This window comes from Acromyrmex echinatior, chromosome 14 (assembly GCF_024713525.1).
Source record: "Acromyrmex echinatior isolate Ae372 chromosome 14, ASM2471352v2, whole genome shotgun sequence".
In the NCBI taxonomy this organism is placed as follows: domain Eukaryota; kingdom Metazoa; phylum Arthropoda; class Insecta; order Hymenoptera; family Formicidae; genus Acromyrmex; species Acromyrmex echinatior.
The window spans coordinates 4,748,732-4,772,756 of record NC_141865.1 but is presented as its reverse complement, the minus strand read 5'-3'; the positions used below and the strand labels follow the sequence as shown (position 1 = coordinate 4,772,756).

The 24,025-nt window shown below is 35.3% G+C and overlaps 2 protein-coding genes across 7 annotated transcripts in view; one reads left to right on the top strand and one right to left on the bottom strand.

Moving 5' to 3' along the window:
• The window catches only part of nvy (CBFA2/RUNX1 partner transcriptional co-repressor nervy), a 50,688-nt gene that overhangs the window by 1,159 nt on the left and 25,504 nt on the right, over positions 1-24,025 (bottom strand). The window contains exons 1-6 of one of the 2 annotated variants that reach the window (XM_087413562.1): positions 21,505-23,158; positions 14,257-14,693; positions 12,519-12,665; positions 4,097-4,362; positions 976-1,634; positions 111-409 (exon numbers count right to left, since the gene is read on the bottom strand). In XM_087413562.1, the coding sequence (XP_087269688.1) occupies positions 111-409; positions 976-1,634; positions 4,097-4,362; positions 12,519-12,665; positions 14,257-14,693; positions 21,505-21,610 (1,914 nt within the window). In that variant the 5' untranslated portion in view covers positions 21,611-23,158. Of the gene's footprint in view, positions 1-110; positions 410-975; positions 1,635-4,096; positions 4,363-12,518; positions 12,666-14,256; positions 14,694-21,504; positions 23,159-24,025 lie in introns of those variants that run through there. The other variant, XM_011053741.2, reaches the window with a different exon arrangement.
• Positions 1,628-23,461, top strand: LOC105144685 (uncharacterized). Of its 5 annotated transcripts, XR_015547490.1 has the most exons (4): positions 1,628-2,428; positions 8,321-9,237; positions 9,757-10,228; positions 11,000-12,509. XR_015547490.1 is itself a non-coding variant. In XM_011053739.2 (2 exons), exons 1-2 carry the CDS (start codon positions 2,281-2,283, stop codon positions 23,358-23,360), a joined length of 324 nt encoding a protein of 107 aa, XP_011052041.1. In that variant the 5' UTR covers positions 1,628-2,280; the 3' UTR covers positions 23,361-23,461. The 5 variants fall into 5 exon arrangements, 2 of the variants coding, with proteins under 2 accessions (XP_011052041.1, XP_011052042.1); XR_015547491.1 differs by lacking the exon at positions 8,321-9,237; XR_015547489.1 differs by lacking the exons at positions 9,757-10,228; positions 11,000-12,509 and having other exon boundaries at positions 8,321-9,613.

Genomic DNA, 24,025 nt, shown 5'->3' with positions numbered 1-24,025 from the left:
ACATAAAAATGTATTTCCTTACTTGAAGGAGAAAGATATATTGTAAATTTAAACACACAATCAGCATTTTAAGATTCTTGCAAATGAATTAATCATACGGCTACACTTACAGATCCCATCATGCTAGTGAGGTGAATGTCTTTTTCGTCCTCAGTGGTCGATGGCGCTGAATTCGGTGTCGTCGTCGGCGTCGTAACGTTCCTGGTGCTGGCCTCAACCGCGGTCGAGTTCCCGTGAATTCTCAGGAAAGGGCCCTGACGGAGACTGCCCGGATTTCTTTGGGACAGAGGAAGATCCAGTAATCGATGAACCCTCAAACGTTCGTTCGCTCTCGACTCCGCAACCGCAACCGCTACGGCACGTTGCACCTCCGCCACTGCAGCCCTTTTCACTTCTAACACAGCTTCCTCTAGAAATTCCCGTGAGACCATTTTCAATTAGCATTCTTATTTAATACCGCCTTATTTAATTATTACATTTGAAATAATCTTTTTAATATCTACAAAGTTAAATTATGTATTAAATTGTGAAATTATAGTTATCTGTTTATAATCCAAATTGAATCTATTCAATTGCTTCTAAAATAATTAATTCGAGCAATCAGAATGACAACGATCTATCTAATAATTTTATAAAAAATTTAAACGATTGGTTAACACAACTTTCTGATATAATAAAGTTAATCCTCTCGAGCTGAAAAATCTGTAACACAGTTACTAACGTTAGGTTTGCAAAATCCATTTAATTTATGTTAATCAAGGCACTAATTAATTTCAAAAAATCAAAATGACATAACTCATAAAAAAAAGAATAGTAAATATATTTTAATAAAAATAATCGCAGATGTAACATAAAAAAATTGACTTATCTAACATTTTTAACAAAAAAATTTTTAGTTGAGTGAATCAAATAGACTCATCGTCAACTCCAGAGAGTTAAAAATTTTCACGACTATCGTACTTCATCAAAACCTACCAGCTCTTCGTTTGACCTCGGCCACCTTGTCTTCAGTTGCCCTGATCGTTTGCGCGACGATCTCACCGGACAATCGTTTCAGACCACCATCTCGATCGCCAGTGGACGATTCTACTTGCACACCGTTAGTCGAAGACGGATTATTGCCGTTACTATTGCCATTATTGCTGGTACCATTCTGCGCCGCGACTACACCTGGTGGAGGCGCCGCGGCCGCTGGACTGGAACATCCTCGTCGCTGAAGGATCGCCAATGCTCTCTTTGTCTTCTCAACCATGCCGAGGATGCAATTGAGCATCACATGGATATTCTTCCATTCGTCGTCGAGGCTGCCGCCGTTCTGCGTTTGTAAACCATGACCTAATGATTGTTGTGGCTGCTGAGTCAGATGATGCGGCGCGGAGAATGCGTTTATCTGATTAATCTGCACGAGACTAGGCGGCACCGGGCTCGGCCCGTGACCGTGGCCGTGCGCGTGACCTTGAATCGATCCGCCGGAGGAGTGCAACGGATGGTACCAGCAATAGGATGGGTCCGTTGGCTGCTGCTGTTGCTGCTGCTGCTGCTGCTGCTGCTGCTGTTGGTGGTGACTCCAAGGATTGACAGATCTCTTGCCGTATACCGGCATATCATCCATAAGAACGCCGTTCTCATAGTACCTAGAAGCGCAGAAGATCCATCAGCGAAAGGAAGTAAAAATTAATGTCATTATACGCCACGTTAAACTTAATAGGATTAATCTTTATCTGTTTTTTAAATATTCCAGCTTTTCCTTGAGTAAAATTTGTTATAATTCATTATTTCATTGTACTTCTTGCCTCAAGTTAAGACACTGTTTCAACGCCTATATAGTGACATTTCCGTTCTGCAAAAATTGACTTTAACTATTGCCCTACACTAATCGATAATATCAGAAAGATTAAAAGACGATGTGATTTATGATATCTTTCACGCATCCAAAAACGAACTTTCTTCAACTTGCTTAGCCTCGATATTGTCGGCTATACATATATAGAATGCTTTTAGTTTTACACAGCGAATTGTTTGGGCATTCTGTAGTTCATGCGAGGGTTGCCTGCGAATCAAAGACGACTGTCTACGCGTACACCCACGCTCGTCGACAAGTGTGCGCTGCTATACGGAGTGTATTAGCAGGATGCCAATAGGCACTCCAGGCAAGTTCGTCGGCACTCATGGGCGAAGGGGTAGCAGGCTACGCGGAGGGCACGGTGGGGTGTTTAGGAAAGGTGGTGCCCTGATGATATATGGAAACGTCACCGACAGACATATCGAGAGAAGGCCAGGATGGCATTGCCAGGGCGCGCACCGCGTTTTGTCGCCTTCGTATTCGCTTCGTGGCGCCCCATTCTCGTCTACTCCATCTACGTGCATATCAGCCTGACCGGAAATCCCGATCGTCCGGCGTTGATCTCATCAATGCCTCGGCTGGATGGTGAGTAGGACAAGTGCATTAAGAAATCTCGATCGAAATTACTCTTCTTCTTCTATTCGTAAGCGACGGCTTACAGTTCGATAACTATTCACTCTCCGGCTATAATTTGGATCTTTCTTGTCATAAGCAAAATTTGATTTTGAAATTTCTTCATTTTTACAAAAATGTCAGTTTTTATTACAAAAGTATTAAAAGTTTTTTGAGCTAAAAAAACTATTTAATAATATACTATTTAATAATATAATAGAGATGTGAGAGAAAAATGATTATTCCACATTTTCTAAAAGAGCCTAGAACAGTAAAATAACTTGGCTAGATAAAAAAAATCCGAGTTATAGAAGAGAGTAAAAATATGATTGGAGACAAAGCTAATAGTTCGAAATACTAAAAAAAAATACAATCTGAATTATCTATTTATTAAAGAATCAGTTTTTAAAACACTTGGAAGCTTAGCACACTCTACGGTTCGTACTTATTTTTATCAATAAATGCGTGCATTTATTTTCAAGATTTTGTAGTATATGTAAATTATATGTTAAATGGATGCATTATCGATAAAAGTGAAATATACGAATCTACATATAAATCACTTTTATTTGGATTTACCGAAATCTCTTTTTAAGACTGAGATACTTTCACGCGCACTATCAATATTAACGAAATGTTGAACATGCGGAATCAGGTTCGCATTAATGGGTATTCGATTGCGATAAATATGGGCGAGATATTCAGGCCGGTGGCCAAGATTTTTCCGAAACTACGGCATTTGCGGTTTGGCAAACGTATTACACGCGCGTATATACGCGCAGCCGCAGCTGCGTGACGTTTATTATCGTGTGAATTATAGTTATGGACGAGCGAAGATTCCACACGATCTTGCTGTGTGAAGAACACAATTTGCGCAGTAATTTATACATCTATTCGTTGAATATATTTTTCTTCATCTATATAATCTATAAAGAGAAAATCGTATTTGTTATACCTTTAATATACGCATTATAATTACAATTATTTTAGTCTTTACATTCAAATAAATGACCAGTCATGAATTAGTTATGAATTAGGATAGATTTGTTAATTCATAGATTCGTGAAATGGATGAATAATGACATAATTAATTATAATTAATTATAATTTCAATTCAAGATCAATACGAGCTTGAGAATATACGTGCAATAAACTTTTTTTTTATTTTTTTAATCCGTAACAGGCATACATTTTTAACTAAAAAAACATATATAGGATCTTGGAACGCATTAAAATTTTTGTTATTACTTTTTGAAAAAAAATTTTTCAATTTTCAACTATAAAAAATTGCAACACTTGGATTTAGCATAAATATAGTACGATAATATTAGCCTACAGAACAAAACTGTAAATAATAAGATTGTGAAAGATTATATCTAGAATCACCTATATGTTTCAATAAACCGATAGTCTCTCACACTAAACATATATGGCATTCTCCATAGACTCGTATAATTGGCTTCAAATTGAAATTATTGGTATCTATTAACAAGCCAACCAAAGTGAATTCGTTCATTTACTTCGTCTAAAATATATAATTAATCGAGCGGCGAATAATTAATTCAAATACCGATCTGTCCAACGATTGAGAACCATTGCTGTGCAATCTACGAGTACAAGGTGATGCGTGTTCACACTCACGGGGTGTCGGAGGCACGACGTTTCGGTGCATGAGCAACGCCAGGATAATGGTGCAACGCGCCCGCGGCGTTGCTGCCCACCGTGTGCTGAATGGCGCCGGGATTAGAATTTGAGCGCATAGCGTAATGAGTGGAGCACTGATTACCACCGCCGATCCCATTCGCACCCCCATGCTCGCCAAAGACCTCGACGGACTCGCCGGACGGTACCAGCCCTACGGCCTCAAGAACGGCGGACTCATTGGATCGTAGGAACTGCACGCAGCTCTGCGAACACAAAAAGGATTGTACTCTCATTAATCCTTTTCTATCACATTTTACCATCGTATAAATCGAGATAATTATCCCTTTTTCTTGTAAAGACGAAATATTTGTACTTTTCTTTTTCTAAACAAAAAAAATGTGCGTATTTTTCTTTATCAATGAAATCGCTCACGCAAAAATATAAATGATATAAAAAAAACAAATGTTACCAAAAAAAAAATCTCGTTTGAAATGGGTATTCTAAATGGTTTTGGGATTCTATGGATTCTGTATTCGGCTTAGGCAGAAACGTGTTTGCATTAAAAAAAAAGATTTCAAGTAAAAGTTGTAGATTTCGAAGAGGATCATCAGATGAGCTATTTAGATTTTAGGTGCTAAGCCGAAGCCTTATTGGGCCAATCAGTACAGTAACCTATTGAGTTGCAATTAATTATTTTACAAATAGAACCAAGTAATACCTAATAGATTAAGTTGATTTGTAATAATCAAGATATACAAGATATTTTTTTATTATGCCACATAAGACGTTATTAAAATTTTTGTAATTATAAAAAATCATGTATTATTATAATAATGTCTACTTTAATGTTTGTTTTAAAAACCGTAGATGCAATTTTTTTATCAAAAAGGTCTAATGTATTGGAATGAAGAAGAAAATATGTTAAGTTTTTTCCCTGAATCAGGTCGCCCATGGACTGGAGACCGATTGGCTCGCTCGATCACATCAGTTTCGACTTTTAATATTCGTTTCACTGCTTTCTTTATCGCCGTTCCCGCCACTCGCGACCACCCAGTCAAAGTTCTCGTCGAGCCCCTTATTCCGTCGTGCCCTCTCTTGCCCCAACTGAAGTCAGCATGGCAGGGTGGGATTTATCGCTTCTAATTCAATATCGGTACCTTCCAACCTCCTTCTACTCGCCTCTCACCACTTTTCCTTCCCTTATTTTGGAGCTCTTTCGTTTTCACGACTTGCAATTAACGATCATCGATCGACGAAGGTAGAGGTGATGACCACTCGCGTATGTACATGTGCAAAAATACTTGCGACAGAATTTTTTCTCGGAGTTTTAAAAGTTTTTGTTTGGAAACGATAATTGAAGGTAACAAAAATTAAATTCGATAAAGGAGCATAAAAGCTAATTCGCAGAATGTACATGCAAGTGTGTATTAAACAATTTCTTCGCAAATATACATATAGCAAACGTTTCAACTTTAAAATTCAGCTTATGTTAGTTCTTCTTACGGATGAATTAAAATATTCTTTAGAATCCTACAGCATATGAGAGAGAATTGCTCCTCACATTACAAATGGAATATTTGTTCGCATATTTGAACCTCGAATTATGTGAACTCAGCATCCCACAGGAAGCCCAAATCCTATGAGATTGTTGAAATCACAAATATTCATTACGCAAATTATAGGAGCAAACGTCAAATATGTGAACAAATATTCCATTTGTAATTTGAGGAGCAACTCTCTTATATGCTGTAGGACTCTAAAGAATATTTTAATTCATCCGCAAGAGAAACTAACACAAGATGAGCTGAATTTTTTATTCAAATTTTGATAGGATTAATATTGTAATTGAACATTTTTATAAACTAATGGATTGTTAATTTCTATATTGAGAATATACCAGCGTCGTTACATAATTTAAATTTCCTATAAGCACTGAAGATTACCTAATATAAGGTCGAAACGTTTGCTATATGTATATTTATTTACGAAGACATTGTTTAATACACACACATATATCTTGTGAATTGATTTGATTGTTGCTTTATTAAATTTAATTTGACTTTGTTCGAATAGCCAATAAATTGTTTAAATAACTGATAACAAGAATATTAAAATATATTCTCAAGTAAGTAAAATAATTAAATGGGTCAAGTTTTTTTTGGTATATAGCCAGCATATTAAATGCTTCAACATAGTAGAACACAAATACACACACACACACTCTCTCTCTCTCTCTCTCTCTCTCTTTCTCTCTCTCTCTCCCCTCTTTTTTAATTTAAGATGTAATAATTTATATTTCTCAATCGTGCACTTAAAAAATACTAACAATAAATTTATTAACACAACGAATGAAGAAGGCCATGTTTAATTAAAGACCCTCTAATAAGAGTCTAGACATGAGAAAGTTACTTTTGATTGGTTCACCATGTTTTAACAATTCCTGAGAGAGAGAGAAAGCGAGAGAGAAATAGATAAGAAAAACTAGATCAGAGTGAAAAAAAGAAAAAGTAGTAAATGCATGCTCTTCTCTCACCGATTTTATTAAAACTACTACCTTACGTATAAAACTGCGATTCTTGTCCAGACCCTTAGAGGATTTTTATGTTCGATCAAAATGAACCCGATGCCTAATAATAGAGAATTTTTGCAATAGTTGTAAAATTCGCAAAAATATTAGGGAGTTTTTGCAATAACGTGAATCCAGATACGGTGAACGCTAAGGTTACATTATCTTCTTAACAACTAATTAAAAAAAGAATAACGTGACTTTAGCACTCACCATATCTGGATTCACGTTATTGCAAAAACTTCCTAATATTTTTGCGAATTTTACAATTTCTAATTCAAATTATGCGCTAATTATCGGTCTTGAAACACAGTTGGAAACTAAACTGAAGTACGTAATATCACAAATTAAATTGACAAATAATTTAATAATACTGATGCTAATAAACATTTTCAAAACGCTGTAAAGAAAAAATCTCTCATTTTGATCACTTGAAAAGGTTTCTAATTACTTCTAAAACAGCAACTTATTACTTTGCATAAATATACGAGACTATTGTAAAAATGCTAATCTACCAGATACAAGTTCTTAATCGACAATTTTTAAGAAACAAATCTTTCAAGAAGTTGCGACGATTTACATGTATATGATGCCGAGTTACGTCGAGACTTGGAGAAGATAAAGGGAGGGGGGGAGGGGGAGGAAACCGGAAAACCAAGCCGTCGCGCTTGCGACTTTCGATCCTCACGTGCGCCTTCATCGCGCCGGCAGAAATGTAAATGCTCGCTATTAATTTGCAATTCGTTACCCCTCCGAGAGCGTCTGTCGCCCGACGTGGCGCGTCTCACTCTTTCCGTTTCTCTCGCCTTCGAGACGGGCAACAGCTGTGGACAGTAGCGTAAGCGAGAGGAGACTCCCATTAATCCTCTCAGACTCGAATTTTGCGTCGTGGAAATTAAAGGTACGATGTGTACCAATTGATCGAATGCAATCAGCTTCTTCGCATTAAGGCTTCACGTTGCACCGCGAATACAAAATTATTCAATTCCAATGATGTTCTGTACGAAACAATCGATTCGAGAAATTGTGCTTTCAAATTTGGGTGCGTCAAATGTGTAACTTTTAAAAAAGACTATATATTGAAAAGTAAAATTGATTTTTTTCTTTCAAAAAAAAAAACGTTTTATTTGATTTATTAAACTTTTCAAATTAAAAATATGTGAAGAAATCATTTTTATTTAATTATTGTCTCTCATACAATTTTATTATTCTAATATTTTAAAGCTGTTCAATATTTATTTTCATAATCAGTAGATTGTTTTTTGATATCTTAAAAAATATTTCAAATAAGAGGAAGAATCCTACTTCCAATCGAAGTAAATCTTAATGACAAAATTCATGTGTAAATTTACAAATATATTTGTCAAATTTATAAACTGCGCTTCAATTCGATTTGTCAGATTTGAAAGGGGTTAAAAAATATTCCGAGTTTCTCTTTCATGTCTGTTCATGCGCGTTCCCGTGCTCGGCACAAGAAACCGAATGCTTTTTCGCAAATACTCTTAATTTTAATACGACACAGATTTGTACCCACGGAAACGCATATAAAAGCGTTAATGTATTTTCTCTAATGTTAATTCCCCGTAAATTTGCATAAACATTACCGCCCGATATAAAATACGGTGTAAGAGACTCTTCTTCTTTTTTTTTTGCAGATAAATAATTGCAAGCACCGGATTGCAAACTAACCGATGCGTACATGAATGGCCAAAGTATACAGGATTAAATCGTACATTCACGGATTCAGCGCGAGAAATTGTATGCAAGGGATAATTTTAAGGACGAGATTATATACGTTACAGATGAACAGTTTCAAGCTCCCTTATAATTCTCTAAAATGCAGCGTTATTTAATCGATTCCACCCCAAGCAATTCTTCCCATCTAAGCCTAAATTATTTCGTATGCAAAAAAAAAAGATAGCTTCTACAAGGACTTATTATCGCGTAATTCTTCAAATTTGTAAACTCGCTGCGCAGAAAAAAAGCTTGAGAAGACAGGAATCAACGAGGCTATCACGAACACTCTTTTATCGCTTTATCCGCGCGGAATAATTGAATGTGATTCGTTGAAAGAGTACGTGCGTGATCGCGTGTCACGTATCACGCGTATTATCGCGTGACTATCAAGCTCCGCATCTCGCGTGTATATCCACAACGCGTTCGCGCTGCGAGAGATTCGGGTAGGAGAGTAAAAATCGTGGCGCTTTTTTTCCCAATCCGCACGTTTCCTTCCCTCCCGCTACATACCGAGTCGTTCATCCATCTTGGAACAGACTGGCATGCTCCCACCGACGATCGGAAAGTAGCCTGGGAAATTAAAACAACCTGCCAGCCGGTCAGCCTCTGTGTTGATTTTACCGTGTCCTCCCGCGCTTCCGCGTCACGTTCGTTGTACGGAGTGTCCCGGACCTGACACTCACGCAATTTCTCACGCAGATTCCGGGGCGTATTTAAAATGAATTGTTCCCTCGTAACGATCTGACGAGACGCTTGTAATTCTTGCATTATTCAACGTTGAACGTTCTGGCGATACAGCTTCAAATGAGAAGAAAATATCTCTGCTATTTCTAAGGTTCTAAATTTCATATTCATATATTATTTCGTATAATTTATGTACTTTTTCGTATATTAATATATTCGTCGTAATAATCACTTCACAATTGTATTGGCTAAAAATTGCAGCGCCACAAAGAAATAAAGCGGCGGATGTACCGCCGTAGGTTGCTGGTTTGGAAAATGAATTTTATAATCTGGGAAACTGACATCTGACGTAGCAGCCGCTTAGAGCTCGGTTTAAAATTTAACTAATGAATAATTAATCATTACTTCATTGCGAGATATAAACGAAATCTAAATTCAAGCGTTCGCTGCGTAACATTTCAAAATTACGTTATTTTAATGTACGATGATTTTTAGCAAAGAGAATTAAAAATATATTTAGCCAGAAATGATCGCTAAAATTTTAATTAAACATCCAAATTTTTCTATCAAAATTAATTTTTCTTATGCTAAAGAAAAAGAATATATGTAATACTATAAAATTTACATTTCAACAACGCTCGCCATTAATATTCGACAATTTATTTTGCAGACCTTAAAGAAAAGAAGGAAAGGAGAAAGAGATTTTTCTTCTCTTTCGAGAATTTAGAAGGGAAGGAAATAAAAATACATCTCCCCTTGCGTGAGTCCGCGGTGACTCGTCTATTATCTTGAACGGCATACTTTGTGGTTCCATACTGGCCACAATGTTGCGGCGGAGCAAAACGCGGGAAAGGATTCGGGGGCGCGGTTGCGCTTGTTCGAGCGCAGTAGTGCATACAAATTTATGGGCCGGCGCGCGACCCAAGCGAGAAAAAGAAAGAGGGAAAGAAAGAAGAAGAAAGAGAGAGAGAGAGAGAGAAAGAGAGACATCAGGCACGTGCGACATCTTCGAGAGGGCATGGACCGGTTCCTGCATAACAAACGCTCCGATGATCTTTCCTTCTCGAGAATCTCGAGATGCGACCGCATGCTTGGAACGCGAGTCGACCACGTGCAACATCGATCCGTCCATTTAGAACGGCGTAATGTCACGTTGAATCTCTCCCTATTTCGCCGCGATATTCCCATCAGGGATGAGGCGATAAAAAAAATCGCGTACGCCGCGAATTGTTAACGGAGCGCGCGATTTTACGAAGTATCGCGTATTGCATGAGAGTAAGAGAAGTAGCAAGTTATGCTCTTTTTCGATAAATGCAATTGATAACAAATAACATTTTTTTAGTAGAAAAAATGTGCAAGATATCTTAAAAGAATTTAAAGAATAATTGAAATCTTGAGAAATATCGTGTGTCTATAATCTAATTTATCAAATTTAAAAACATCAGTTGAAATTATTTAATTCCTTCGACATCATTTGAAATTTGATGTACATAATAATTATAATAATGTATATATTGGAAGAATAGTTAAAATTTAAAAATAATTAATCATTTAGTATGAATTGTTACTCATTAAAGTGCGTATTGAATTAAAAAAAATTTTTTTACAATAACATGGTTCCAATAAAATCAGGCAAGGCTTAATATTGAAATATAGTAATTAATTTCAGAATTATAAGTAGATATTAAATTATTATTTTTTACTATTAAAAGTATTAAAAACATTGTTGCTCAGAGTGCTTTTAGTACTTCAAATAAATAAATAATTACTATCTTTTACAAATTAAATTGACTAGTTCTAGATTTCTGTAAAAATGAAATTATTTAAAGTTGGTAACGAATAAAAGAATTAAAATTGTATTTAATTCCGATCCGACATATATCTACGCAAGTAACTTATTTTGATTGTGACAGATCTCGGCCGCGAGGTAGCGATTTTTGCCAGCGCGGGGAATGCGCGTCTTCATGCATCGTTACGCGCCGCACCGCGTTGCACACGAGTGCAGTGATTTATGACCACCGTGGTGGCTCCAATAAAGCATCGGACTGCTTGTGAATCAGCCGTCACCGTTATTCTCATTGCAGCCTTATGACACTTTACCGAATCCATGAAGAAACATTTCCAGAATCCAGGGATACTTTTTTCTCTTACTACTTGTAAATTGTATTAGTCAAAAATGCAGACTCTTGAAAAGTAACCTCGAGATAAAAGTGCATTGTGATACAGTATAGAGTAAAATAATAATAATAATAATTGTTATATGTGTGAAAAAATGTTCCGTGATGCAAGTGCGATCCATCTCTTCAGTGAATTTTTACTTTTTTTATGCGTGAAAATAAATTTTCGTTTCGCAACATGAAAAAAAACTGTTTTGTTGGTATCTAAAAATTTAGCCACGTATAAAATCTGAAAATTTTGTTGAACTATCAAAATAATTATGTAGGACGCTCAAGCTTGATAAGCAATATTGCAAAAAATTATGACATTCTAGCAATTTAAGTGTTTTACATATCAATTTGAGTATCTCACATAAGCTTGCTTTTCATTTACATGATCGATTCTCAGATAATTCTTATTTGTAATGTCATAATTCAATTAAATGTGTGTGTGTTTCTTCTGACAAGTGAAATTCAATTGAGTTTTTACTTATATAATCTGCACAAGATCGAGATCGTGTGCTTTAGTGAACTGACTTCAAAGTGAAATTATAAACCTGTGTTGACACGTAGACTGTATTCTAAATTCATTGTCAATGCTAAAAATGTATAGTATACGTAACGTAATCCTGATGAAAATTTTTTTCATAATTTTTATACGAATCGGAAAATTTACATTTTTTTCTCTCAGAATTTTTCATACAAATGAATTCTGAAATTTCTCATCTCATAATTTTAAAAAAATATTTTTAAATATTTTTCAGATTTTATAACATTTCATCAAAAATTATACTTATAAAAAAATCTTAGAAATCTTAAATTTCAAAAAATTCTGAGAAAAAATTTTCTGAGAAATGTTTCAATTCGTGTAAAAAATGTGATGAAAAAGTTAAAAAATTTATACAGAAATTCTGAAAAATTATATGAAAAATTTTGAGAAAAATTTTCACCAGGGAAACTGTAGATCTTCAGCGCTGATAATAAATTTTGGAACATTGCCATGATAACTTTTTACCAAAGTAAGCAAATAGTGACATCATTAATCTGAGTATAAAATACTCAGCTCATTTCAGACTCAGTTACACTTGTATGTAAATAGAAAGCAACTATAAATATAAAATTACTTTGATGGTCTATCAAAATTATTTTCAGATTTCATGTATCTAGCTAAATTTTTAGATATTTCAACATTTCAAAACTGTTCTTTACTGCGAATGAATAAGTGATCGTAAAAAATCGTAGTAAATCGTAATAAAATTGTAGTAAATTGTTTTACCTGATTATTCGCCCTGGCCGCGTTACTCAGGTCCCTCTGCAGGGAGGGCAGGGTGTGCTTGAGATACGGTAAGACGAAGCTTCTGAGTGGGAAGTTGGTCGCCTCCTGTAACGCCGAATGAAACTCCTCCGCGGTCATGCTGCCGCTCTGCAATTAACGACACGACGAGCGCCGCGTGTAATTCAATTGTCGACAAAAAAGATCGGATCCCGAAGCGAAATGCGTTTCCGGAACGAGTTGCGCGCGCGGCTTTGGTTGGATTTGGTTTTGCGTTTGTCACGTGCCGCGATCGTTTTACAGTTAAGCACGGTCACCAGATGTCACGTTTCCGGGACGTATGCACGCTCGGTACACACGACGACATTATGCATTATGTACGTACTTTGAATATTTACGAGCTGTTTAACGACACGGTACGGCCGGCATCGATTAACTATGCTTTTTTTCATCCCGTGCCGCATGCACGCATGCACATTGCGGAATCGTTTATCTGACGCTTGTTAGTTACAACTGGACCACGAATTTTCATGACGTTATCATTGCCAAAATGTAACCGATGAAATGTCGTTAAAAAGTATATTTTTCCACAACGGAAGTATTACGGAGCTTCAAGCTTTTGTGACTAATTTTTCATAAAGTATAAATGTAAAGTAAATAATTGTTCCTCTTGTTAAATTGAACGGAAATCATTAATCTATTTTAATAATGTAAAGTACTATCTGCTATTGAGAGAAATGTCTATCTAATTTATTATATGGATGCACTTAACGATGATGCAATATCATGCATGCACACTGCAAATCTCGTGATTTCAGCACGCAGCAGAAAACTCCGTCAGCTGGTACGCGTATATTACTTTATTGTTGATATTAAAAGAATTCGTAAATCCAGAAAGGTCTTACATGAAGATGATCTGCAAACGTGCTACGTGGTGCAATGCGAGATAAGCTACTAGAGATTGCTAATAAGCTAACGGTTCATATAATGTAAACGTGCCACGCTGAAGTTTATTAGAATATCGATAGAAAGTTAAATAAAAAATTAGCAATACTAATCCCGATTATATGTGCGTGTTACGCATTATTATTTTATTCGTGCGTGATTAAATATTTGTATAAAAATATTAACTTTATCAAAGTATCTTAAAAAATTAATTTATCTAATTAAATTAAAATTTATTACACTCTACAACTTTCAGAGTGAATATCTAAAGAGAGAAGTCTCACTCTTTAGAATGAGATTCCATTCTAAAAAATTCCGAAAATACAATTGCTATTTCTTTTTTTAAGTACAAATTGTTATAAAAACTGCTGCTCTGTAAAAGTGTAATCAGTGTATTATTACTGATTTCAGTCTTCGATGCTACATTTATAACTGATCAACGAATATTACTGTTTTTTCAATAATAATACAATAATAATACTGATTTACTTTTAAAGTTTATGATTTATGCAGATTGAAAGTATGTTCCGATATTCACTGCCAGTTGTTGAAAATCTATATAATGCATATAATGTATACCGTAGCTTTTTAATATTGACAGTAAATCAGAACACAGCCTGAATCTACAGAAAATCATAACTTCTAAAAAGCGAGAGAAAATATCACAGTGTATTATTACTGAAAAACAAATAAAATATTCGCTAATAATTACATGAGTTACCTTATAAGTATAACACTGAAGTCACTGATTCACTTTTAAAAAGTGCAAATATATAGAGATACATCGTTTACCTACCAGAAGCGCGAGTACCAGGGTGCGCACCGTATCACCCGTGTCTGCTGAGATATCGGTGGCGAATTGCACCAGAGTGCCCAGCAACCTCTTGAGCTTGCCATGTCCCGCGAAGATACCACTGACGCATCTGGACACACCGGTACTAACACCGGTGCCGTTCACTAACACGGCGCCATCGCTCTGCTCGTCCGTCGTCCTGAGCCCAGCATTTGCAGTACCTCCAGCAGCCTCCTCAAGCTCAGGTTTGAGCGATTGTGAAGGCAAAGGGCTGTCGTTATCAGAAGACCTGGAGCAACCGGATGCGCCTTTGTATTCCGCTCGAGGGCCGTTTGTTTGCTTCTGCTGACCAATCCTTTGATGTTGTTGAGAGGAAGGCGAATGCGCCTCAGGTTGGACCGTTTCCTCGCGCGAAGACTTCTCCCGCGTTGCGGAGGATGCTGCAATGAGAACCAGTTCTGGCCTTCAAGTACCTTGTGTTTGAACATATTTTTAATGACACTCGAAACTATAATTGTAATTAATCCGGAGATAAATATATTGTGGACTCTCAAATCGGTTTACAAAATGCCTAATTTTTTATATTTATTTATCTGTTAAGCCGCTTTGTCATAAAATATCTTCATTAAACATATTTATTATTAATATTCTTTTAACTAATATTAAGATGCTTATTAGCATCAATGTTATTAAATTGCTTCTCAATTCAATATGGACATTACTACTAATTCTATTTTAATTACGTTTCAAAACTGAAAAAGATATCGATACGCGGTTTGCAGAATTGATTTTATATATATATATATATATGTATAAATTCATATCAAAATATTTAAACACCAAGATCTGTTTGGACCGAATATAGCATTTCTTTTATTATTTAATTAGATCAATTCATTAACTTATTATAATTATAAATTTACTATGATATCCACAACAAATCGTATAACGAAGAAAATAATATTGTTCGAGTTTTTAATTGAAACTTTCTTGAAGTTTTCGGAGATATCAATAGATAAAAAATTTATAACGTCTCTCCAATAAAAAAAGAACTGTCATACAACTGCGATGCTTCGACCGATACCGACGGCAAAGGCTATTTCGTTGCAACTTGATCCACGCGACTCCAATGACGGGTCATCCGATAAAGCCGCGGATGGGCATTTCGGAACACAGACATTATTTACATTTGAAACAACGAAAGAGACCCGTTCGAGCTCGGAAAAGCACGGCGCGGCGCCACCACAAACGTCCTTTGTGTCGCCTATCCGTGGGACGTCAAGCACGAGGGCACGTGGAACGGGCAGCCGGATTCAGTAGCGCAAATACTCTTCTGTACAACCGTACACATACATACTTGCGTGCATACTTGCACACGCGTCCCACCGCGTTGGATGTACATGCACGTGCACCCAGGCACGCGGACACGCCCGCGCGTGGATGCAACGGATAACATGCAATTACGGGCCGTGTCATCTACCTTGTCTTGTCCCCGTTCTGTGCGCGCGCGGCGTTATCTCTCGTGGAACGCCTGCGGCATGCGTGGCGAAAACGACGAGAGCATGCCGAGTATGCCGATAACGAAACGTTACAGCCGAGCTCGATGTGACACGGCTCGATCGACAGCGACGATCCTCAGCAAGGCTGACCTCTTCAGCGAATTCCTTCGCGTTGCGATACTCGCTATTGATCAATCGACCGATTATCGGTGAAATCGTAGACAATCGTGAACACACAGCGAAGTACAGGTTGTACGCAAATAATAATTACTTGTTTGAAATATTTCAAAAGTTCACATATCCGCAAATTTATAAAATCTATAAATTTATCACAAGCAACAAATTTATTCTGAATCCTAGTGAGTTAGTACTTTAATTAAGATTCTTAAATTAAAACAAATTCGATTTCTTATTTATAAATTCACTTCTTCGATATCAATTTTATAATGTATTCTTTAAAAAAATTAATTTTTGTTTCGAGTGCGTAATAATGAGTTTTTCTAAAATTTGTAATGAGTATGTATTTTTAAGATTGTTATCAAGAAATATTCTTTGTTAAAGATAAACGTTCTTTAAAAGAAAGAAGATATACTGAATAATTATTTTTCTTGGTAAATAATATTTTTCTGTGGGTAGATTAATTATTAGGTTTCGTGCTCGCGTGCGAGGGTGAAATTTTTATCTTAATTTAAAAGAGATTTTTAATTCATTGTGTCACTCCTTTATTTCAGAAGTGGTAGAGTTAAATTTAAGAAATTAGCACCTAAGAAAATTGAATATTTTTATCATAGTATTTTCTCATTGCAGAATCATGTAGTGTAGAATCATAGCTTTGAAAGAAAACCATTAAAACAACATTATTAAATGTATCAAATGTTTATTTACCGATATAAGAGAATAAAATAGTTTTGATCAGTGAGGCTATTTGTATCGAGTTACGGCAATTAGAATGTTCTAGAAAAGAAAATTTAAAAAATAAATTTTAGATAAATTTTAAAACATTAAATAAAAAGTAATACATATTATTCTTTAAAATTCTTGTAATTAAGATGATGTCCAAACAAATATTTATTAATATTTAATTTTTTCAGAGTATAAAATTAGCGTGTACGAATAGAACCTGAAAAAAAATGAAATAATGAAAAAAAGCTTTCATGTTTCAATAATATAAAATTTTATAAAGATATAAAAATGAGATATTGGAAAGAGTTAAATTCAATTATTAATTAATAAAATATTACAAAAATTAAAAAATGTCAGGAACATCAGAAAATAGTACAGCAAAAAACTATTTAAAGAAATGAAAAATTATTTGAAATATAATTTATAAATTCTTCCACCGTTCAGGAACAATTATTACTCATATCTCTTTGCTTTCTAGAGTGCCAATAATGTAGTGACATTATCGAAATGACAGTTATATCCTCAAAGCATTATTAACAAACTCGGGCTAAAAACCTTTTTTACTGGTTGAAGCATTTATTATATATACGGGCGCATAATTAGCATATAATTAAAAATCCGCAGGTATCCCATAAAACATAACAACCTAAGACTGTAAACCAACATGACAACACTTGTTTACAAGTCGAGCATAATAATTAATCTAACACGAACTATCGAATTTATAGATTATAAATGGCTTTTTGCGACTAATTATCGACTTACTCAGGCCCTTCACAACCATCGGAAAATTAACCAGATTTTAAGCATATCGGATAAAGCATCAAATAATTAATGCGAAACCTGAACTTTGCGCACATGAAGGTTGTCAGATAAGACGGTCAATCTATCGACAGGAGGGACGATCCCATTAAGCTAATGGAACTGTTCGTCATGAGGTATTTTTGCGTGAGTACGTGTGAACATCCCCAAGTATCGAAGGAAAGAGAGAGAGAGAGAGAGAGAGAGAGCGCATACTCGCCCTGCGCGAGAGGGAGAGAGGAAAGAGAAGATGGTACGCAAGTAAGAAGAGAAGGAGGAAAACGAGGAGGAGGTCGACGCTACCGTGTCACTACCACCTGACGCCGGTAGCCAGTAGGTAATTACCTGTACCTGAACTCTCGACAAACTAAACTACCTCACGGCTTATGCGATATGACGGGGAGCCTGAGTACACACAAGCACCTTCCGCCGCTTGCATAAAGGCAAGGTGGTTACACGGGGCGTCGTCGTGATATCCCACGGAAAAATCCCCTCGATAGTCTCGGTAACTGCCGCGAAGATGCCGGCAGGAAGATCACGAGTGGCGATTGCGAAAATAGTGTTTGTCTCACCGCGATAACTGGAATTGATTAAGAAAAAAAAAAGAAAGAAAAAAAAAGAATGATAGAAAATATATATGAACAAAACTTTGAGAATAAATCAATATTATTAAAGAAGGAGCATATAAATCTATGCAGATTCTTATAATAAAAATAATTATGTATACCATCACTTCATTTAATAACAAAAGAATAAATTCGACCTTATCATTAGGTCATCCTCTGTATGTATAATAATATTAATAATTCAATACGATGTCAATAACGATGTCAAATAATAAAATATATACAAAGATACATCGTTTGCTTGTCGCTCGCATGTCATTATGACTATATGAAAATTTTACGCAATAAAAAGCAAGGAAATCGTAAGGGAATTAATTTGACATCGTTATTTAGATTGAATTATTTATGAATTTTAAATTGCAAACGATACTGAGAATGACCTGAATGGCTTTTATTCTTTTATTGTTAAATGAATTAATGATATGAAGAATTGTTTTCGCTATAAAAACCTACGTGTACGCTTTCCTTCCTTAATAATATTAAATAATAGAAAAATTTCCACGCAAAGTATATAGCTTTACGTTGATATAAATCGTAATTATGTGACAATCATTGTGATCTTTCGGCTACAAGTTTCTTTCGCGCGACGTTTCTCGGTACGTAAAACGCACGATAAATCATTACTCTCTAGTCGGTTTGTTAACAATTTGTCACACGCCTCTTTCTGTTATCTGTCGGCGAATTAATTTGCCGGTTGACGGCCGAACGGGTAGGACAGAATGTTTAATTGCGATCTGTAAATTCAGACGTAACATTTGTAACAATATTATTCGATTGTAATGCGCCATAAATATATGATAAACGTTGCAGGCTCTCTCCACTGATGTTTATTCGCTTGCGATTTATTAACGTTGATGTCGTTTTATGGGTGATAGCCGTACAAGTCAAAGTAAAACGCCAGACGTGGAAGTTTAATTAATTAATAAATACGTTGTTGCAAGCGTTTTCTTTACACACACTTGTAACAAGTTTCCATCGAATTTATCGAAACAATTTTCTGTTCATTTCTATTTCCGAAGCGATTAAATACAGCCGAGTGAGCCGATAATAGTGTATAGTTCTCTCCAATGACGATGACTTTACGATACGAAATCATGCATACATCTCTGTGGTGCAACGATTGTCATCTATGCGGGTGCAAGCATCCAGAATCCATCCATTTCCGAATCATGTCTCAATGCTCCGACAATTAAGTGGGCAACGTGATAAAACAAAGATTGATTATACTCAGGACGAAATTCGACTAACGAAATTCGCTAAACGAAAGCGTTGACATAATACGGTTGCTACTGTGAAATGATCTATTTCTCTAAAAAAAATGGCAGAAAAATAATAATTTTGATAAAACACTTAATTTTTTTTACATATAATTACAAATAGAAATCAACATAATGAAGTAAATACAATTACAAGAAAAAGTCAAAAATATCTTCCAAAAATATTTTCCTGGACAAAATTATTAGCACAACTGACAATTAATGTGTGTTCATACTGATAATACACCTGTCAGTTGTGCTAAGTTTGCACAATTTAATGTTTTTCATTAAACAAGACGTATGTTTTTTATTCCTGCACTAGACTGCACTAGAACTCTCTTTCTCCAAATATTAAACAATATATACCTGTCTTATTTGAAGTTCCAAGTGTACACTAGTTCAGTCACAGAAAACAGACCTAAGCAGAAACGTGAAGAAGTCCCGACATTCATTCTTTGTATCATTTAATTTAGTTTTTAACTGAGTTACAAGAAATAGTGGATTATTTTTCAAACTAATAACGGCTGCGAGCTGAGAGAGAGCTGGATGTTTATTGCAAAAATTTTGTATGATGATTGTAATAAACAATGAAAAACAGATATTTAAATCTCTATATTACGCTTTTTCAATATTAACAGAAACAAATAATTTTGCACATCATATAAATAATACGAATGATTATACAGTTTGAAATATAAAAAATTATGTCATTACTAACTCATAAATATTACTGAGGCGTTACTAGAACTTGGAATTATTTAACAAATCGGATTATTTTTCTTCATTTATGTCAATTTACATCATTGTATATTATAAATATAAAGTATAAAAAGTAAAAATTTTTATAGAAATAAACAGTTTGCCGCTATTTTTTTAAATACTGACTTTATTCTGGAATAACAACCTGCTGTACTAATGCTATCGTTTAGCACTGTACATAATTCTCGTACTCTCTTCTTCCAGTCCGAAAAATTTCAGACCAGACGCGAGCTCGCCACGCAATTGCGTATTCCTAAATAAAATTATAATTATAATTATGCACGTGATATAATAACATGCAAATAATGAACGATATAATTATGTAAATAGATTGTAATGAAGTAATTAACAAATATGATTATTGCATCGAATAATGTGTTGCGGTATAATTATTCCGTTACTGCGGCAGGTAAATAATTGTAATATCAGTTGTCACACGTATCTGATGTATTGTCATTTAATCTTGTCGTAACAATTAGCGTAATTTCGTCATCATTAAAAATATTTCAGAAAAAGAAAAAAAATGGGAGGACGATTAGATATGAGAGGTAGAAAAGTTCTCGGGTTGACACAGAAATAACGTCATAAATATCAAACTGCTATAATTTTAGATAAGATTTTGATCCCATCCAGAACTACTATTAAAATTTCAGACGCATTCATTAATTTCTTTGTTTCGCTCACGTAAAACAAGCAACGTTCAATTGCAGTTGCGAAATTGTATAAATTGCTCTTTGAATTATTTCCATGCGTACTATATTTACTAGATTTAATCTCCTGGCTTTTTCCTTCTTCTAAACATAAAGCAAAGAAAAGATCCGTCTCAAATAAATCGGTGAAACTAGCTTTGAAGATTTAAGAAATCATATACAGACGGTATAAGAAAAGTAAGAATATCGTTAGAATAAATGTAAATTAAATTTAAATTACTGAAGATAGCTTATGTGGAAAAATAAGAAAAAATATTGCCAAAAATATATTTTTAATCATATAACAATAGAATTTTTCGAACTACCCTTGTACATCGGACGTGGTTCGAAGGAAGACGGTAAGGTCTTATTGGATCTCATTGGACCACGAATCCACATTTGTCAAAGTTCTCTGTGCATGTAGCCAAGGTTAAAGACCGTCGGCGTGCAAGAGCATGTGCACGACACGCGAATGTTTAATCAGAGTCGCGTTGTGATTGCACGCGACTGTCACTCAGCTGAACTTGTGACGAGTGCAATCTTGCCGGCTGTGCCGATGCAGCCGTGCGTCTTTCGTTCATATTGTCGCATGTGTGTGTATATATGTGTGTGCGTGTATGTGGGTGTGTGTGTACTTATGTGCCCGTATGTACAAGAAACCTGGAGAGAAGGTATCTAGCTGGGCGATGGTAATGGTACAGCCGCGCTGCCACCGTACCGTCGCCACCACCACCGTCGCTGCTGCTGCCGCTGCTGTTGCTGATGTTACTATCCCTTCGGCCAGCTGTTACTTCCTGCAGCGGTTCTCCATCCTTGTCTCTCATTCGTCGCCCCGCAGCCCGCTTCACCCTGTCCTTAGAAGCTTATCAGGAGAAACGCTCTCCTTCGCTGATTTCTTTTGATCGTGACGAGCATCCGCGGTATTCGATATCATCGAGCAAACGTTGGTCGTCATTTTTTATCACAATAATGGATACTTTCCATTTGGTGACACAAGTGTCGTTCTACCTTTGTTATTCACTAAACTGTCAAGAAAGATAGAACGATGTGTGTATCGACTTGTGTCACTAAATGGAAAGCACCTGTTATATAGTAATTAAATTGGATTGAAGTTGAACGCTCTAACGATCTCTCTCTTCGTGGAAAATGTAACAATTATAGCCGTAGAATCACTCAAAAAAAGAAGTGTAATTATTGTCTCCGTTCTTCATTTAAAGATATTTTAAACTGTTTTAATAAACAAAACACTATATGTTTGGATTTAAAATACATAGTGTTTTGTTTATTGAAAAAGTTTGAAACGTCTTTAAAAAACGGAGATAAGAATAAAACATTTTAATATCTTAAAATTAAACACATTTTTCAGTGATGTTTTTTTCAGTGATGTCGTTTAAAAAATATCGAAAGAGTCAATCTGTATTTTTCACTTTTTATTGATTTTGTAAAAATTCCTAATGCAAAATTTATTTTAATAACGCTCCAAGTAAACGTGACGTAAATATGATCTGCGTGAAATTACTTGTAGCACTTTCGGTTTTAGTTTTTTACAATATGGATGTCAAAATTTCGATACATCTGTGAAAGGAGGCGTGTATCATAGAAAATTTCGGACAACCGCGCGCCATTTTTCTGCAGAACTCCGTTTGTCTTCGTCGCTAGTAGAAAATCAAAGTTTACCCATGTGGGTTGTCCTTGCGGACCATATGCGCGCACACACACACACACACAACACAACACAACACAAAACACACACACACACACACACATATACACACACACGTGCGGAAACCCAAGGCAGCATCTGAAGCGCCGCGGGTAAACTTTTCTTTGAGTTCTGCTCGAAGATATCCGTTATCCATGATAATATCTACATATCTGAACGATGCACAATTTCATCCGTAAATCTGCGTCACGCGAGTCATTTGAATTTTTATATCCTTTAGCTCGCACATTTCTAGTGCGAAAATGTAATCGTTCTACTTCCAGTTTATTTACAATTAATCAATCATATCGAAATTGCACTATCCCTAGAAGTACCAATGTTTTTTATGTACTTACTTATAAAGGGAGAAATAAGCGAGTAAATTACTTTAAAAATAAAAAAAGAAAACGAAAAACGAAATATTTTATCAGTATAAAGAACATGATGATTGTGTGTGAAAAGTTAAAAAATTTCAGAATCCTATTTTTTCCGCAAGAAATATAATATTAATTAAAAAAAATAGAAACGGTCAATAATGATTGCTTAATTCTTCTAGTATTAAATATTGCAATAATGTACTAAGAATTAGATATTCGAAGTTCCATTAAATGCAAGATAGATTTTCATACTCATACATGTACCGATATCTCTCGTGCATCAAATTGTTTCTCATTGAGGCTCTTTATTTCTTCGTAGCACGCATCACAGCCAGACATTCCGCAACGATGAAGAAGTTCTCCGCAAACTATTACGTCAATCAACCGTTCCTTCCACGAGTTACTTTCCACACTGTTACTGACGTAAGCCATTCGCAATTAGCAGTTACGCTTACAGCGATCCTTACTGTTTTCGCAGCATGGAACTTCGTATGACTTCACAGAAGTATAAGATTGTTACACAAGTTTATGTGGCAATTTATTTCGTAAAATTTATCATTGTACTACTTTCGCAGTTTTTAAATCTCTATGAAATCAACAGTTATAATCCACTTGCAGAATTTTAATATAAATTAATATCCTGATTTTTTCCTCGTCGAACAGAAGAGATTAAAAATTTCTAAATATGTTTCTGAAAAGTGTCTTTTAGTGACATAAAGTTTTAAATGTAAATGTCTAGAGATTCTCTAAAAATGAATGTTTACTTCATAGGGGTAATTTTTAGAACAATGCATGTTTTAAAGCCGTTGTACCCTGATTTAATCTGAGTCAAAGTGAAACATTTTAAATTATAAAATACATATTTTATCTAACAACAATAAAGTGTAGTGCAAACTTCACGATTTAACTCGCGTTTCTAAATTTATATTAAACAAATATCTTTTCGTCAATTTGTGTACGATAGCTTTAACATGCATCGAGTGCTTAATCGAATTCTATTAGACGTAGAAGTTTAGAGTCAAATCTGTCTAATAGTCCTTATCAATGAATTTAAGAAAATGCGAGAAATGATGATATCGCTCAACAAATACAAATTATCATTACCGTTGATTCATTGAAAGTACACCAAAAATTTTAATTTGAGATTTATTGGGAGCTTT

Bases quoted from the DNA above. Each gene is read 5' to 3' on its own strand.
- LOC105144685 (XM_011053739.2), top strand. From the start codon at position 2,281: ATGGCATTGCCAGGGCGCGCACCGCGTTTTGTCGCCTTCGTATTCGCT. The intron at 2,429-23,184 runs GTGAGTAGGACA...ATTTCTTCGTAG, and splicing joins ATCAATGCCTCGGCTGGATG to CACGCATCACAGCCAGACAT.